General features: G+C 35.5%; 1 protein-coding gene across 1 annotated transcript in view; it reads right to left on the bottom strand.

The window, feature by feature from the left end:
- LOC308250685 (putative ATP-dependent RNA helicase DDX60) overlaps window positions 1-15034 on the bottom strand; it is a gene marked incomplete at both ends in the record, with an annotated part of 79164 nt that overhangs the window by 63079 nt on the left and 1051 nt on the right. Inside the window, 6 exons of the mRNA XM_080673378.1 lie at window positions 324-482; window positions 2129-2299; window positions 4466-4588; window positions 5529-5870; window positions 6215-6404; window positions 9840-9909. Coding sequence (XP_080529504.1) covers window positions 324-482; window positions 2129-2299; window positions 4466-4588; window positions 5529-5870; window positions 6215-6404; window positions 9840-9909 — 1055 coding nt within the window. The remainder of the gene's footprint in view (window positions 1-323; window positions 483-2128; window positions 2300-4465; window positions 4589-5528; window positions 5871-6214; window positions 6405-9839; window positions 9910-15034) is intronic.

The following is a 15034-nucleotide window of genomic DNA, read 5'->3' on the forward strand; positions in this document are numbered from 1 at the left end:
AACATGCAATTGATCTCAATTTTTTATATATTAATTTTATATATATTAATAATAGAGATGGTTATTTCTTCAAACAAACTGTATAAATATTTGGAGTTCTTCAAAGTATGGAGCATTTTATATGGAGTTGCAGTACTTATTCTCATTGAGTACTTTTATATATGACAGGACTATTTTTCCTAGAAACAAGCATTGTTTGCTGGCAGTAATTTTTAGATGTGTGCAGAAATAAGAGCAATATTAGAAAAATCAAATTATTCTGCCTTGTAATGTTTGCCTTATTGAATTTACAATATTTATGATATTCCATGTAGTTCACATACCATTCTTAGAAATGGTACAATTGTTCTGTCCCAAATATACGTAATAATTCTACCCTTAGCTCTTTGAAACAGGGGTAAATGTTGAAGGAAAATCACACTAAGACAGTGCATTCTGCAAAGATCTGCTGCTTCCTTTAGTGTTAGGGGTTTCTTCAAGTCCTGAAAAAAAAAAAAACCATGAATTTAGAAATATCAAACACAGGCAATGTAAACATTCAGAAATGCAAGAACAGCATCTTAGAGCATCTTACTCATAATGTCCCCACATGATAGATGTACTTCTATTCAATTATTTTGTTTTAAGAAAAAATCTAACGAGCGTATGACTTTTTTCTAAACAGCATAACTAATTATTTTGCTTAGAAGTGAAAACTTTTCCAAATAAATGAGGCCCAGTATTTAGAGCATCTAGTATTTTCATTTTTTAACATGATGGAGGAGGATCACCTGCATGGAGGCATGGCTAGCATGTATTTACTACCTCAAAGTAGAAATACAAGGAGTGTCATAACGTTTCTTACTGCCATACCTGTTCCTATGTGTACTAAAGCAGTGTAGTCTAGCAAGAAACAAACAAACAAACTTTGGTTTGTAGCCTAGCTTTGCCACCAATTAGCTGTTTGACTCTTATTCACCTATTAAGTAGAATCACTGTAAAGATTTAACGACACTGTATATAAGGTACCTGGCATTGGCACATAATAAAGACTTAGTAAAAGTTAGCTTCTATTATTAATCAACATCACTATTATTATTGGTATTCTTTTTTTATTTTTCAATTGCTGTTGACATTCAATATTATTTTATACTAGAGGCCCGGTGCATGAAATTCATGCACTCGGAGGGCAGGCGGGAGGGATCTCTCAGCCCGGCCTGAACCCTCTTGCAGTCCAGGAACCCTCGGGATGTCTGACTGCCGGCTTAGGCGGGCCTAAGCCGGCAGTCAGACATCCTTAGTGCTGCCACAGAGGCGGGACAGGCTCCCACCACTGCCGCTGCACTCCCCAGCCATGAGCCAGGCTTCTGGCTGAGCAGTGCTCCCCCTGTGGGAGTGCACTGACCACCAGGGGGCGGCTCCTGCATTGAGCATCTGCCCCTTGGTGGTCAGTGTGCATCATAGCAACCAGTCATTCCACTGTTCAGTTGATTTGCATATTAGCCTTTTATTATATAGGATTAGCTTCAGGTGTACAGCATAGTTGTTGGTATTCTTAACAGAAAACATGGGTTCTGCACACCAGGGTAGATGATTAGTTATCCAGGTTCAACAGATGCTAAATTTCCTGTGGAATGTCACCACCCATGCCTTGAAACTGGTCTATGACATTCTCAGCCACAGTGATGATCAGCTGAGAACAAGAATGAAATCAATATTTGTCCTTTGGTCAGGGAAGAAAGAGGTGACAAGCTCATTCCAGAAAAAGAAAATTATCCTAACTTGTCTGTAAAGAGCCTGGTGTGCCATTATAAGAATGTGATCAATATATTTATCATTGTTTATTCAACAAACATGTGACAAACACATATTTTCTGTTTATACCTATAGCTACTACTCATAAGCATTGCTACATCTCATATGGAAGTGGGGAGGAGGGGGTGGGAAGAGATCAACCAAAGAACTTGTATGTATATATGAATAACCTATGGTCACAGACAATAGGGTGGTGAAGGCCTGGGGAAGGGTGGGGGCGGGCTAGAAGAGGTCAACGGAGGGGAGAAAGGGACATGTGTAATACTTTCAACAATAAAGATTTAAAAAAAAAAACCAACATTGAATAATTAAATTAATTTTGAAAGAATCCCACCTGTGTGTTATGATTTTCTGTGCAGGTGTTTAGGTTTTCGTAGTCTTGGGCATCATGTAAAATTTTTTTATAGTGTTTTAGTGTCACAGCACATGAAATAGAGCAGACAACACTTCTTACATCAGCTCCTTCAGGCCACCGATTGAGAAGCAAGGACAAGGTCTGATGTATCTGCAATAAAAAATTTTTAAAGACCTAGTGATTACAAGGGACAAGGTTCAAAGCTCAGGTGATATTTAACCCCAGAAAAAGAAGTTTAATTTTTCCCACTAATAATATTACTATTGAAATTTAATCTTTGAAATAATTAAGGAAAAAAATATAAAAAATGCCTAAGGGAGAATAGAACAATTAGGAAAACGTTTAATGAGAAATGATAATGAGTGTATCTAGCTAGGTCTAAGTATATTTTAATATTAATAACTATTTCTCCTTCTGATCTGTATACTCTCTAACAAAACTGGATAGGCCATACGCAGTTTGCAAGTCCGTGAATGATTAACTTGTAAATTCTTCTATGTTGCCAGTTCAGACAATTTTCAGTGACCATTGAGGCAACTGAGACAAAAACTATGTATTTGCCTGATGTTCAAAGCTACCATCTCATAAATTGATAATTATAAACCACTGTTCCTGAAAGTATTATCACTACAACCTCCATGCTTTGGAGAAAGTTGGAAAGGAACAAGAAATTGAAAAGTTCAACAAAGTAACTAGACAAGAACAGGATGCAGACTTAAGATAGTTTTTTCTATCTATAGCTGGGTATTAAATGCATTCATTTAAAAATGTTTGTCTAGCCCAGCCAGTGTTGCTCAGTGGTTGAGCGTCAACCTATGAACCAGGAGGTCACAGTTCGATTCCCAGCCAGGGCACACGCCCCGACTCAGGTTCGATCCCCAGTGTGGGGCACCCAGGAGGCAGCCAATCAATGATCCCCTCTCATCATTGATGTTTCTCTCTCTCCCTCTCCCTTACTCTTTGAAATCAATTTAAAAATTTTTTTAAATTTCTTGTGTCTACATCCTATGTAAGGTGTGCAGGAATTTTAAGATTGATAACATGGCCTTTTGAGTTTTGAGCAGAGTAGTGCCATGACATTAGATTTACACTTTTGAAAGATCACTCTGATTTCTGTGTAGAAAGTAAATCATAGGGTATCAAAAGCAAAAACAGAAATACAAGTAGGTTGATGTATCTTAGTCTACTGCATTTTTTCATATAAGAAAGATTTTGATAGAATCTCTAATGTCATAGTGATAGAAACGGTGACAATTTGGCAGGTTCAGGATGTACAGTGACAGGACTTACTAGTGGATTGGGTGGGAGTATGAGAGAAAGAGTGAAGTCAAAAATACCTCCTAGGTTTATATACTGAACAACTATAAGCATAGAGCTAACATTAACTGATATGTGGAGATTTCAATGGAATGGGTTTGGACTCAAGGTCTTAAACTTAGCTATGTTAATTTTGTGATGCCTATTAAAAATCCATGTGATAACCAGCATAGCTCAGTGGCTAGGGTGTTGGCACATGCACCAGAGGGTCTCGGGTTCGATTCTAGTCAAGGGCACGTACCTGGGTTGCAGGTTCAATCCCTGGTCCAGGTCAGGTTGTGTGCAGGAGGCAACCAATTGATGTGTCTCTCTCACACTGATGTTTTAACTCTCTCTCTCTACTCTCTTTCTCTCTCCCCACCCTGCCCCCTCCCTTCTACTTTCTCTAAAACTCAATGGAAAAAATATTCTCAGGTGAGGATTAACAACAACAAGAAATCCATGAAGAGATGTTTAATAGGCGGCTGTCTGAGAGAAACTAAGACAACACACCTAGTCTTTAAAAAAGAAGACTGTGGAAGGGAAATATCAGATAGTGAGGATGGAGTAATCAAAAGGATAAAATAACCACTGACTTAGGTTCATCATGAGAGATTACTTAAGTATCAATGGCTTAACTTCCATACTAGCTACATAGCTTTCCTTTCCAGAAAACTAAAAAATTCCTAGCTTCTAGGTATACATTTCCATAGTAGTCACCCATATATTAAAATATAAAAGTTTGAGATCTTAAAATTATCACACTAGCTTTCTTCCTCCAATTGTACTGTATGTTTTACATAATTTTTGTTGGTAGAACATCTCTAGGGTTTTGTAATCATTAAGTTTAACAAGACCCCCTTTGCCTCAGTGCTGTGCAGCTTGAAGAAGAAAGTCTATCTAATCAGCAAGGACATGAATTTTGGTTTAAAAAAAATGTCTGTCTTCCAGAAGCAATAAACCAATAAAAGTATATTGCCTATGTGCTGGGCTTCAGTTTCCAAATAAGTGTGTTGTTACCTCTTTCTGCATTTCTCCCAAGTTTAGTTTCAAATGACCATAGAGAAATATTTCTCTCTCCTGTGACCTTTGGTAATACTCTGTTATGTAGGCATGTAAGGCATGTTGCAGTTGTATCTCATGCTAAAAAACAAAACACATAAGTAAGTCATCTGGTTCAAATAAAAATACCTACTGCAAACCTGTGGTTAAAGTAAATACAAGGTGAAAAATAATGTTTATTATTATTTGACTACAGACAAAACAAAAAAAACCATTAATTCAAGCTAAAATAGACTTCTACTCCTTTTGTTTGAACTACTCACTGCTGAGGTTACTAGAATATAAGAAGAGAAATTAAAATGCTTGTAATTCAAATAAAACCAGCCACTAAGAAAGTGCTGGCTTTAGTAGTACTATAATTGTTCTATATTGCCCCACACTGATATGTTATTATTTACAAAAAAAAAAAGAAAAATTTAAGTAATATTCTCAAGCCTTAGTATTTATTCACAGCTATTTTTTAATAGATACAACTACTCAAAATAATTGCAAAAAAGAACTGACAAATAAAATGATGAAATATTTTCTCTAACAGCTATCTTAATTTTAAAAGTGATAATATAGACTAATCATCCCAGATAATACATGTATACACATATATACACTTATGTGTAAAATATATACACAAAATGTATGCAAATTTAATATACAGGAGTGTATAAATGAATGTGTATGTGATGTGAATGTGTACATATGTATGTGCAGATACATGTAATTTATGTACAAGGTGCTGGCTGGGAATTTCCCACATGTCCTTGGCACTGTTCCTCTGCAGAGCCTATTGTACTTGACCTTAGCTCATACTTTTCCTCCCCACTTCCCAAAATTGCCCAAACAAAGTTTTAATATGCAAGAACTTAAGCTAACTTAAATTCTGCCCTCTTTTCCCATGTTAGAATATTCCTTCAGAGTGTTCTTATGCCCAGAATTTTTTGAATAATCACTTACGGCTACTGGTTCTCTGGTTAATTTTCCCACATTTATGTTGCTCTTTTATTCTGGGCAATTTAATATAACTTACCATTTCAAAAAACAGTTTGTGCATATAGCGACTTGAGGCACAGTATCCATAAATTCTAAGGACATCTGACTCTATTCCCAAAATCTGTACAATACTGATTTTCTTCTGAAGAGCATGCATGATCAAAATGTTTAAGAAGTCTGTTTGATGAGATGTTATTCCCTTATCTGAGACAATGAGGAAATATGGATAACATTCTTTAAGAAATATCTCCCATTCTGGTGTCAGACAGTTGGAAAATTCTGTATGAATAGTGACATCAGTATTATATTCTAAATGATATATCAATATGGTACGAAGGGCCAGAATTTCAGGGTAATTATAATACAGATTTTCTGCATCCTGTAGATAAAGGAAATCAATGTTAATTTTAGAGATAAAAATAGAATATCTAGTTATTTTTTAAATATTAGCATTGCATATAAATTGTTGTATTAACATAATACAAAGAGTTAAAAATTCAAGGTTATTAGCTTAATTTTTCTGAATACTGTAGAAATGTCAGATAAAGACTCATTAGCTATTTCCCTATCAATACTACTTGGTACTATTCCTATTAGTATAGACTTTAATTACAATCTGAATAAGCAAAATATATAAAAGAGTAAGTAATGACTGATAACACTTAAAAATAAATACTTTTTCTTAGCCTCTATGAAATGAGAACAGAAAATTAAATCTGTTACCTTAAAAAAAACTATTACAAATTTGGCTTCCTTTTGAATGAAATCATGCAGAAATTGTTCTACAATATAAAAAAAGTGAAGAGTTTGTCCTTTCTTGAAGTTCACATTAAAAAAACAAGTGATGAGTAATGAATCTCCATCAATCAAAAAAAATTCAGACTCAACAAAGTCTTTAAGTAAGCTCACCATTCTGAATAAAAATATAAAACACATAATGCAAAGATTATAAAGATAATAGTAGCTTGAGATAAAATCACACAGTTCAATTGGTTTCACAAATTTTCTTCTAGTTTAAGCAAGAATCTTAAAGAAAAACTAACCACACAGTTCTATTATATTTAAGTAACAATTTTCCAGGGCATTCCTATTATTCTGCAATCATAAATAAGCCCTTAGTTAAAGTATGACTGATTCTATAGTGAAACTGAAATTCATTGGTGTAAGCATAAATTTATGCAAAAAAGTGCCTCACTATTTTAAATTTATACTTACTGTTTTTGTACTTCCAGTGTGAAAAATTAAAAGTCATAATCCTTGGTCAATTATATGTATGGAACTATCTCATTGTGCATTTTAAATTAACAAATAATGAAGAGCTGTAAACTCTTCACCTACTCCAAAAATTTCCTATAACTTATATCTACCTATGAGAAGTTGTCAAAACTTATCTCCCTAACTCTCCCTCAGAGGCAACCACTGCCTTGAATTTAGTTTTCATCATACTCTTTCTCATTTTTTAAAAGTTTTTATGACAATATATGCATGCCTCATTTAGGATCTTTATTAAAAGAACAATGTCTTACCTGAGTTTTATGGAATTTTTAAACATAATTACCAATTACTATTAAAATTCTAGTATATGGTTACAGGAAGTTATATTTAAATAACTTTACGGCTGTATAATAGCAATTATATATCTACATCAATATTTATCTTTCTCCTTTCAGTGAGCATTTGAATTATTTCTTCCATTTATTGCTATTACAAACTGTGCTGCAATGATCATTCTTGTATCTGTTTCCTAATACACAGGTGAAACTCTAAGGTCTATTTATAAAGATGTAATTACTAATTTGTACACCATAAGGCAATAGCAACTCATTTTCTAAAGCAATCCTATAGAGTTATACCTACATTAACAGGTGTCAGAAATTCAATTCATCTGCATAATTTTCAACACCTGGTGTTGTACAAAACATGAACTACATGCTTCTAATTTAATTTTTTTCTTTTGTTTCTTCAGTTTTGTGGCTAGGATGTGGGAAACTACTACATGCTACTAAAAAAGTTAAAACTGCAGAAACGTGAATTCTGCTATGCATTTTTTCAGAATTTACTCACTGCACATTTTGACACATAAAGTAGTAAACCAGATTGCATTCTCTACAGTCAGACTGCTGAAATTAGAATCCTGGCTCTGTTACATACAAGTTCTGGGAGTTTGTTTGTTTATTTATTTATTTTATTTTCTAATATGTTTATTTTTTAATTGAATTTATTGGAGTGACAGTCGTTTACAAAACCTTACAGGTTTCAAGTGTACAACTCAACAAAACATCATCTGCACACTATATCATGTGCCCATCACCCCAAGAAAAGTCTCTTTCAGTCCCTACTCTCCCTCCCCCTTCCCTGTTTGCCCACTGCCACCTACCCCCACCACCTTTCCCTCTGGCCATCACCACACTGTTGTCTGTATCTACGTGTTATATAATGTGTGTGTGTGTGCATCTACTTTTTTTTTTTTTTTTGCTTAAAACCTTTACCTTCTTTTATCTAGGCCCCCCTAACTCTATTCCCCTCTGACAGCTGTCAGTCTGTTCCATGTATCCATACCTCTGTTTTGTCAGTTTATTTTGTTCATTATATTCCACATATAAGTGAGATCATATGGTATTTGCCCTTCTCTGGCATATTTCACTTAGATAATAATCTCCAGGTCTAACCATGTTGTCACAAAAGATAAGGTTCTGCCTTGGTTTGGCTCAGTGGATAGAGCCTCAGCTAGTGGACTGAAGGGTCCTGGGTTCGATCCCGGCCAAGGGCATGTACCTCCATTATGGGCTCGATCCCTGGCCCTGATTGGGGTGCATACCCTGGTTGGGGTGCATGCCGGAGGCAACCAATCAATGTGTCTCTCTCACATCAGTTTTTCTCTCTCTGTCTCTCCTTCTCTCTAAAAATCAATGGAAAAATATCCTCGGGTGAGGATTAACAACAAAAAAATTAGTAAGATTCCATTTATTTGTTTGCTTACTTTTATAGTCAAGTAGCATTCTATTGTGTAAATGTACCACAGCTTTTTTATAAACTCATTTACTGATGAACACTGGGCTGTTTCCAGATCTTGCCTATTGTAAATAATGCTGCAATGAACATAGGGGTGCATATATTCTTTCAAATTAATGTTTTGAGTTTCTTCAGATATATATATATATATATATATATATATATATATATATATATATATATTCACAGAAGTGGGATCGCTGGATCAATAAGTAGATGCAGTTATAATTTTTGAGGAAACTCCATGCTGTTTTCCACAGTGACTGCACCTGTCTGCATTCCCACCAACAGTGCACAAGAGTTCCCTTTTTTCTACATCCTTGCCAGCACTTGTTGTTTTATTGATGGGACTACATCAAACTGAAAAGCTTTTGCACAGCAAAAGAAAACATCAACAAAGGGAAAAGAGAACCCACTGAATGGGAGAACATATTTGGCAATGTACATCTAATAAGGGGTTAATTTCTAAAATATATAAAGAACTTATACAACTCAACACCAGGAAAACAAACAACCCAATTTAAAAAAGGACAAGCTCTGGGACTTTAGATTACTTACTTCTCTATTCTGTGCTAGTTTCTCAACTTAAGTGGGAATTAAAAGAAGTTAAAATTTCATGTAGTTGCTATGAGGATTCATGAGATAAATACTTATACAATTTTTAGAACTAAGTATTCTTATGTCATAATATATGCTTAAAATACTCATATCATAAATGATGTTTTGGGTTTGGGTTTTATTTTATAATTGCATGCAATTGGCATTTTAGCGTACCTATTCTAAATTATTTTAGAAAATTGGAATGTGGAGATAAGTGATATAAGATCAGACTAAATAAATCACCTATAACAAGAAATTCTACTTTCTTCATCCCTAGAGGCTAGCATATTAATGAGCACACAAAAATGGCTGTTGAGGGAATTAAACGATGCATTAGTTTGATGTATTCGCCCTTGTTGCTATTAAATAATGTTTTGGCATTAGTTAAAACACACCAAATTTCAATTTTATGAAATTGTCAAAGATTTTGACATGTAATATAATGCCAATTAAATTTCTACTTTAGTCTTACGCAAGATTTAAAAAATGAATCTTTCCTCCACTTATACCCTTTCAAATTTTCAGTATATTATTCCGTGCTACTGAGTAAAAGCCATATAGCAGAATCCTTCCCAAGAAAAGAAAATTTACCTATTTTCAGAAATATCCATCTCTTGTCCCACTTGCAGTTTATCCAAAATGATTCTTAGTAAGAAGAAATAAAAAAATATGCCACACAGAGGAAATGAATTATTTCTAATGATATATTACTTTGAAGGATTTGTGCTGTACTTACTTAGATTTTGACAAAGTTTTCCAAATATTCAATGAGAGGGCTCTCAGAATTCGCTTACATTCAGTTAATCCTTTAAAATAAGTAACAAGTTTAACACTCAACTTTAAAATAATTTTAATTGATAATTCCTTCTGTTGCTAATTTTGGGTATACTTATATTTTATACAAGACTGCATAAGCATGGATGAAATATTCAGTTACATGTCAAAAGATAAACAGATTATGTTAAAAATGAGAATATGAGAACATTACTTACTATAAAGAATAAATACGGGCAAGGTAAGCCAATCTTACAGTTTTAAAATTTGATTTCATAAACACAAAATAGTAAATTCCTAGTTGCAAATGAATTTTAATGATAAACATAAATACAAGTCCACAAAGACAAGATGTCCAGAAAACTGAAAATTTAACACTTTCAAAATTAATTCATATAAATATATAGAAAGATATCTTTAAACAGATATATAGATATAGATACAGTGTCTACCTTCAAAAGTTTTCTGATTGCCCTGGCCGGTTTGGCTCAGTGGATAGAGCGTCGGCCTGTGGACTCAGGGGTCCCGGGTTCGGTTCCAGTCAAGGGCATGTACCTTGGTTGCGGGCACATACCCAGTGGGGAGTGTGCAGGAGGCAGCTGATTGATGTTTCTCTGTCATCCATGTTTCTAGCTTTCTATCCCTCTCCCTTCCTCTCTGTAAAAAATCAATGAAGTATATTTTAAAAAAAGTTTTCTCATTAAGCACAAATAATAAAATGGCAAATTCTGTATTTTTCTACTCTTCTGTATACTGATGGAAGTGGGGGAGAAAATTTGATTTAATTCTTTGAAATAAATTACTCCTGTAAATTTCTTTGTAATATTCCATGTCCTTGTTAAATGCATTCTATTAAGAAATTAGCACTTGAAAAGGAAACAAACATTCACCTATTTAGAATGTGAGGTCTCAGGGGGGAAAAAGTAAGCAGGAGTATTGAAACACTATAGATTTCTTGGCATTTCTGTTACAGCGTAAGAATCTCTCATATTGTTATGACATATTAATTAATTGAGCCATCAGAACTGCTTCTTTTTCAAAGAAAGTGAATTTGTGGAGGGGTATTAGGTATTATAAAAGCATATTTTAAAAATGTGGGGTACCTAGACATGCCTATATACAGGACCAGATGTATTAATAATAGGTAGCTCCTCATTCCTAAAAAGTACTTTGGAATTTATTAACCAAGTGGTAAGGCTACACTTGGGTGTATATAGTCATTTTCATTAAAATTGTACTTATTTAGTATTTGTTACAATTAACATAGAAGTCTCCAAATGTCTTCATTGTTTTGTGACCCTGTAATTTCATACTTCCATTTTATCATTACTATTTTCACATCTATGCTGAGAGAAGCAACCGAACAAGCTAGCATTGTGATTAGTTACAGATGCAAGATTTAAAGTTTTGTGCAAGATAGCAGAAACATTTTGTTACTAGGTCTTAAGTTTTGCTTATTAAAAGCCTGGTGGAGTCAGGTGAAAATATTCATTTGGAATAATATTTCAAAGTTTAATCTCAATTGCATCAATAATTTTAAAAAGACATTAAATTGGTCTACTGTATTTCTTCTACTTATTTTTATTTTAGTTTGTAAGAAGGTAAGAAATATTTCAATTTAAGCTTACGTGAATTATGAATATTTGTTGTGGGTAGTTACTCATACACTAGAGGCCCAGTGCACGAATTCGTGCACAGGTGGAGTCTGGCCGGTCTGCCCCGACTGGGGCCGGGCCGACTGGAGGTGGGGGGCCACGGACAGTCAGCCGGCCGGCCCCAACCCCAATCAAGGTGGGGGGGCCGATTGGGGCTGCAGTGCGCATCAAAGGAACCAGTCGTTCCAGTTGTTCCGGTGTTCCAGTCACTTGGCTTTTATATATATAAATCATCCAGATGAAGAATTCAAAAATCTTGAAAATTTAATCAAGGTGGTTAATAAAAGGTGGTTGGTGATGGGGCAACCCTAAATTTTGGTTGATCATTTTTTGGGGGAGGCCTGATAATAATTTAAAAATACAGAAGAGTATAAAAAATAATAGCAAACATCTATGTCTCAAATATTGGAATTGATAAATGTTAAAATTTTGCCCTTTTGATTCAAATTTATTTATTAAAGGGGAATAAACACTGAATATGTAGTTGTATTCCCATTCTGCTGTCATAGCTGGCCACCAACATTGTGATATTTCTTTGCCATAATTTTGTATTAACACATATAATGCCTTCTTTTTCTCCTCCAATTAAATGGTATCATTCCACAACTTTTCTTCATTCAACTTTATGATTTTGAGATCTATCCACGTTGATACACATTTTAGCAGCTGATAATGCTCTACCATCCTATCTAATAAAAGAGTAATATGCAGATTGACCATCACTCCAACACACAAGATGGCTGCTCCCATGTGGTCAAAGATCCTGCCCCCATGTGGACACAAGATGGCCACCACAAGATGGCCAGCAGGGGAGGGCAGTTGGAAGGGACCAGGCCTGCAAGGGAGGGCAGTTGGGGCAAACAAGCCTGCAGGGAAGGGCAGTTAGGGGTGAACAGGCCAGCAGAGGAGGGAAGTTGTGGGTGACTGGGCCTGCAGGGAAGGGCTGTTGGGAGGGACCCAGGCCTGCAGGGGAGAGCAGTTGGGGGGTACCAGGCCTGCAGGGGAGGGCAGTTAGGGGTGACCAGGCCTGCAGGGGAGGGCAGTTAGGGGCAAACAGGCTGGCAGGGGAGCAGTTAGGCATCAATCAGGCTGTCAGGGGAGTGGTTAGGGGGTGATCAGGCTGGCAGGCAGAAGCAGTTAGGGGCAATCAGGAAGGCAGGCAGGCGAGCAGTTGGGAGCCAGCAGTCCTGGATTGTGAGAGGGATGTCCGACTGCCTGTTTAGGCCCAATCCCGGTGGTATCGGGCCTAAATGGGCAGTTGAACATCCCTCAAGGGGTCCCATATTGGAGAGGGTGCAGGCTGGTCTGAGGGACACCCCCCCCCCAGTGCATAAATTTCATGCACCGGGCCTCTAGTACAATTATAACACCTTCTGAAGCCAAATTCCATAATGATAGAAATTTAGGTTGTTTGTTTTCTTGCCATTGTCTTACAAATTATGGCATATTGTACATTATTTTTTTTCCTTTATTTTTTAATTGAGTTTTTTGGGTTGATGTAGGTCAATGAAAATTTTAATATGTCTCATGGAGCATAAGCAAGAGAAATTCTCTAAGAGGTAAAGATTAGAGAGGTAAGCAACTTTAAGTTCATATTCAATGTATTGATATTGTCAAATTTTAAAGTATTTCTAATTTGACAAATGTGAAATAGTACCTCAGAGTTCTAATTTATATTACTACCAAGGAAGAGTATCTTGTAGAATATATATCTGTTTTTTTAACATTCAAATTTTCCTTTTGTGATTTGCTTATTGACAACATTTGCCTATTTTCTACTGAGTTGTCTTTTCCAATTAATTTGTATATAATCTTTAGTTTTCCTGGATAAATAATACTTATATTTATACATGGATATATGGTTTCATTCCAGTCTACCCCTTTAACATTGTTTGGCATCTTTAATACATAAACACTCTTTTATTTGATATGATAAAATTTATCAAATTTTTAGGTTTTTATTTGAAAATTTCTTTTATCTTGTTTAAGAAATCAAGCACTTGTTTTATTTTGTTTAAGACATTTATCTCAAGATCCTTAAGATATTCTGATGCATATTTTTTGTAGAGGCAAGATAAAAGAGGAGATTCAGATTGAACATGTATTAAATTTAAAGATTAATTTGGTCAGACTAGATGTACTTGTAATATCAGATGATAACAAGGAAGAACCTAGGGTATTTCTACATTTATTCAGTACAAATAAGTTCTTCTATAATGTTTCATAATTATTTTCTCCTTAATATGGTTTTTTTTAATCCTCACCCAAGGTTATGTTTATTGATTTTTAGAAGGGGTGGGAGAGAAAGGAGAAGCATTGATGTGAATGAGAAACATTGATCAGTTGCCTCCTGTAAGTGCCCCTACTGGGAATCAAACCTGAAACCTAGGTATGTGACCTGACCGGGAATTGAACCTGCAACCTTTTGGTGTACGGAACAATGCCCAACCAACTGAGCTACCCAGCCAGAGCTCTCCTTAATATGCTTTGTTAAGTTTATTCCTCCATATATTTTATGGATAATTTGTATGGATAATTTGATGGTTTTCTTTCTTTGTGTATTTTCCAATTAGTCATTTTTGTACTTAGAATCAGTATTATATTCCACACTAATGGATATTTCCATACTGATGGGATTAGGATCAATATTTTTTAACATGCCAATTTTACATTCCAAAAGAGAATTCTCTTATTTCTCAGTGGTGTGTAGATTATCTTGGACATTTTAGGTAGACTTTCTTCACTGTTCAGGGTAGAGTATAATAACAATTATTTTTGCTTTCCTCCTTATCTTCACATATTTTATTTACTTTTCAGAGGGTTGTTTTTTTTACACTAATTAGACCCTCCAATATAATACTAGATTGTTGTGATGAAAGCAAAATTGCTTTCTTGGTTCTCACTTCAGTGGCAAAGCAGATGAAGTTTTAACATTCAATGTTTGATATAGATATTTAGCAAGCTGCTTTTATTAAGTTTAGGTAACTATCTTATTTTCCCAGTGGGTGAAAAAATAGTCATGAGTAACTATTGAACTTTATTAAATGTTTTTTTGCAGCTACTGAAATATTTTCCTTTAATCTGATAATACACTATTTTATTATAAAATTTTTATATTGCGATATATATTAAAACTCAACATGGTAATGATTTTTTTTTACATTCAGTATATATTATACTAGAGGCCCAGCACACAAAATTCGTCTGTGGGTACGGTCCCTAGGCCTGGCCTGCAATTAGGGCCATCTTCCCGGCTGCCTGCAGCCGGCCCCACCCCCTGCTGTCACCCACCCCCAGTTCCCAGCTTGCCATCCGGTGATCAGAGTCTGATGGCAGGGGGTAGGGGGGAGGAACCGAGAGGTCAGCTGTTTTTGCCTGCTCGCCGGCCCCGCCCCTGCCGCAGGTTGCCCTCTGTATGTGGGGCCACTGGTGGGGTGGGGACTTAGGCCTGGTGCCACTGACATCCCCCGCCACCCACCCCGGTTCCCTGTTTGCCATCAGG

This window comes from Plecotus auritus, assembly GCF_963455305.1.
Source record: "Plecotus auritus genome assembly, chromosome: 6".
In the NCBI taxonomy this organism is placed as follows: Eukaryota; Metazoa; Chordata; class Mammalia; order Chiroptera; family Vespertilionidae; genus Plecotus; species Plecotus auritus.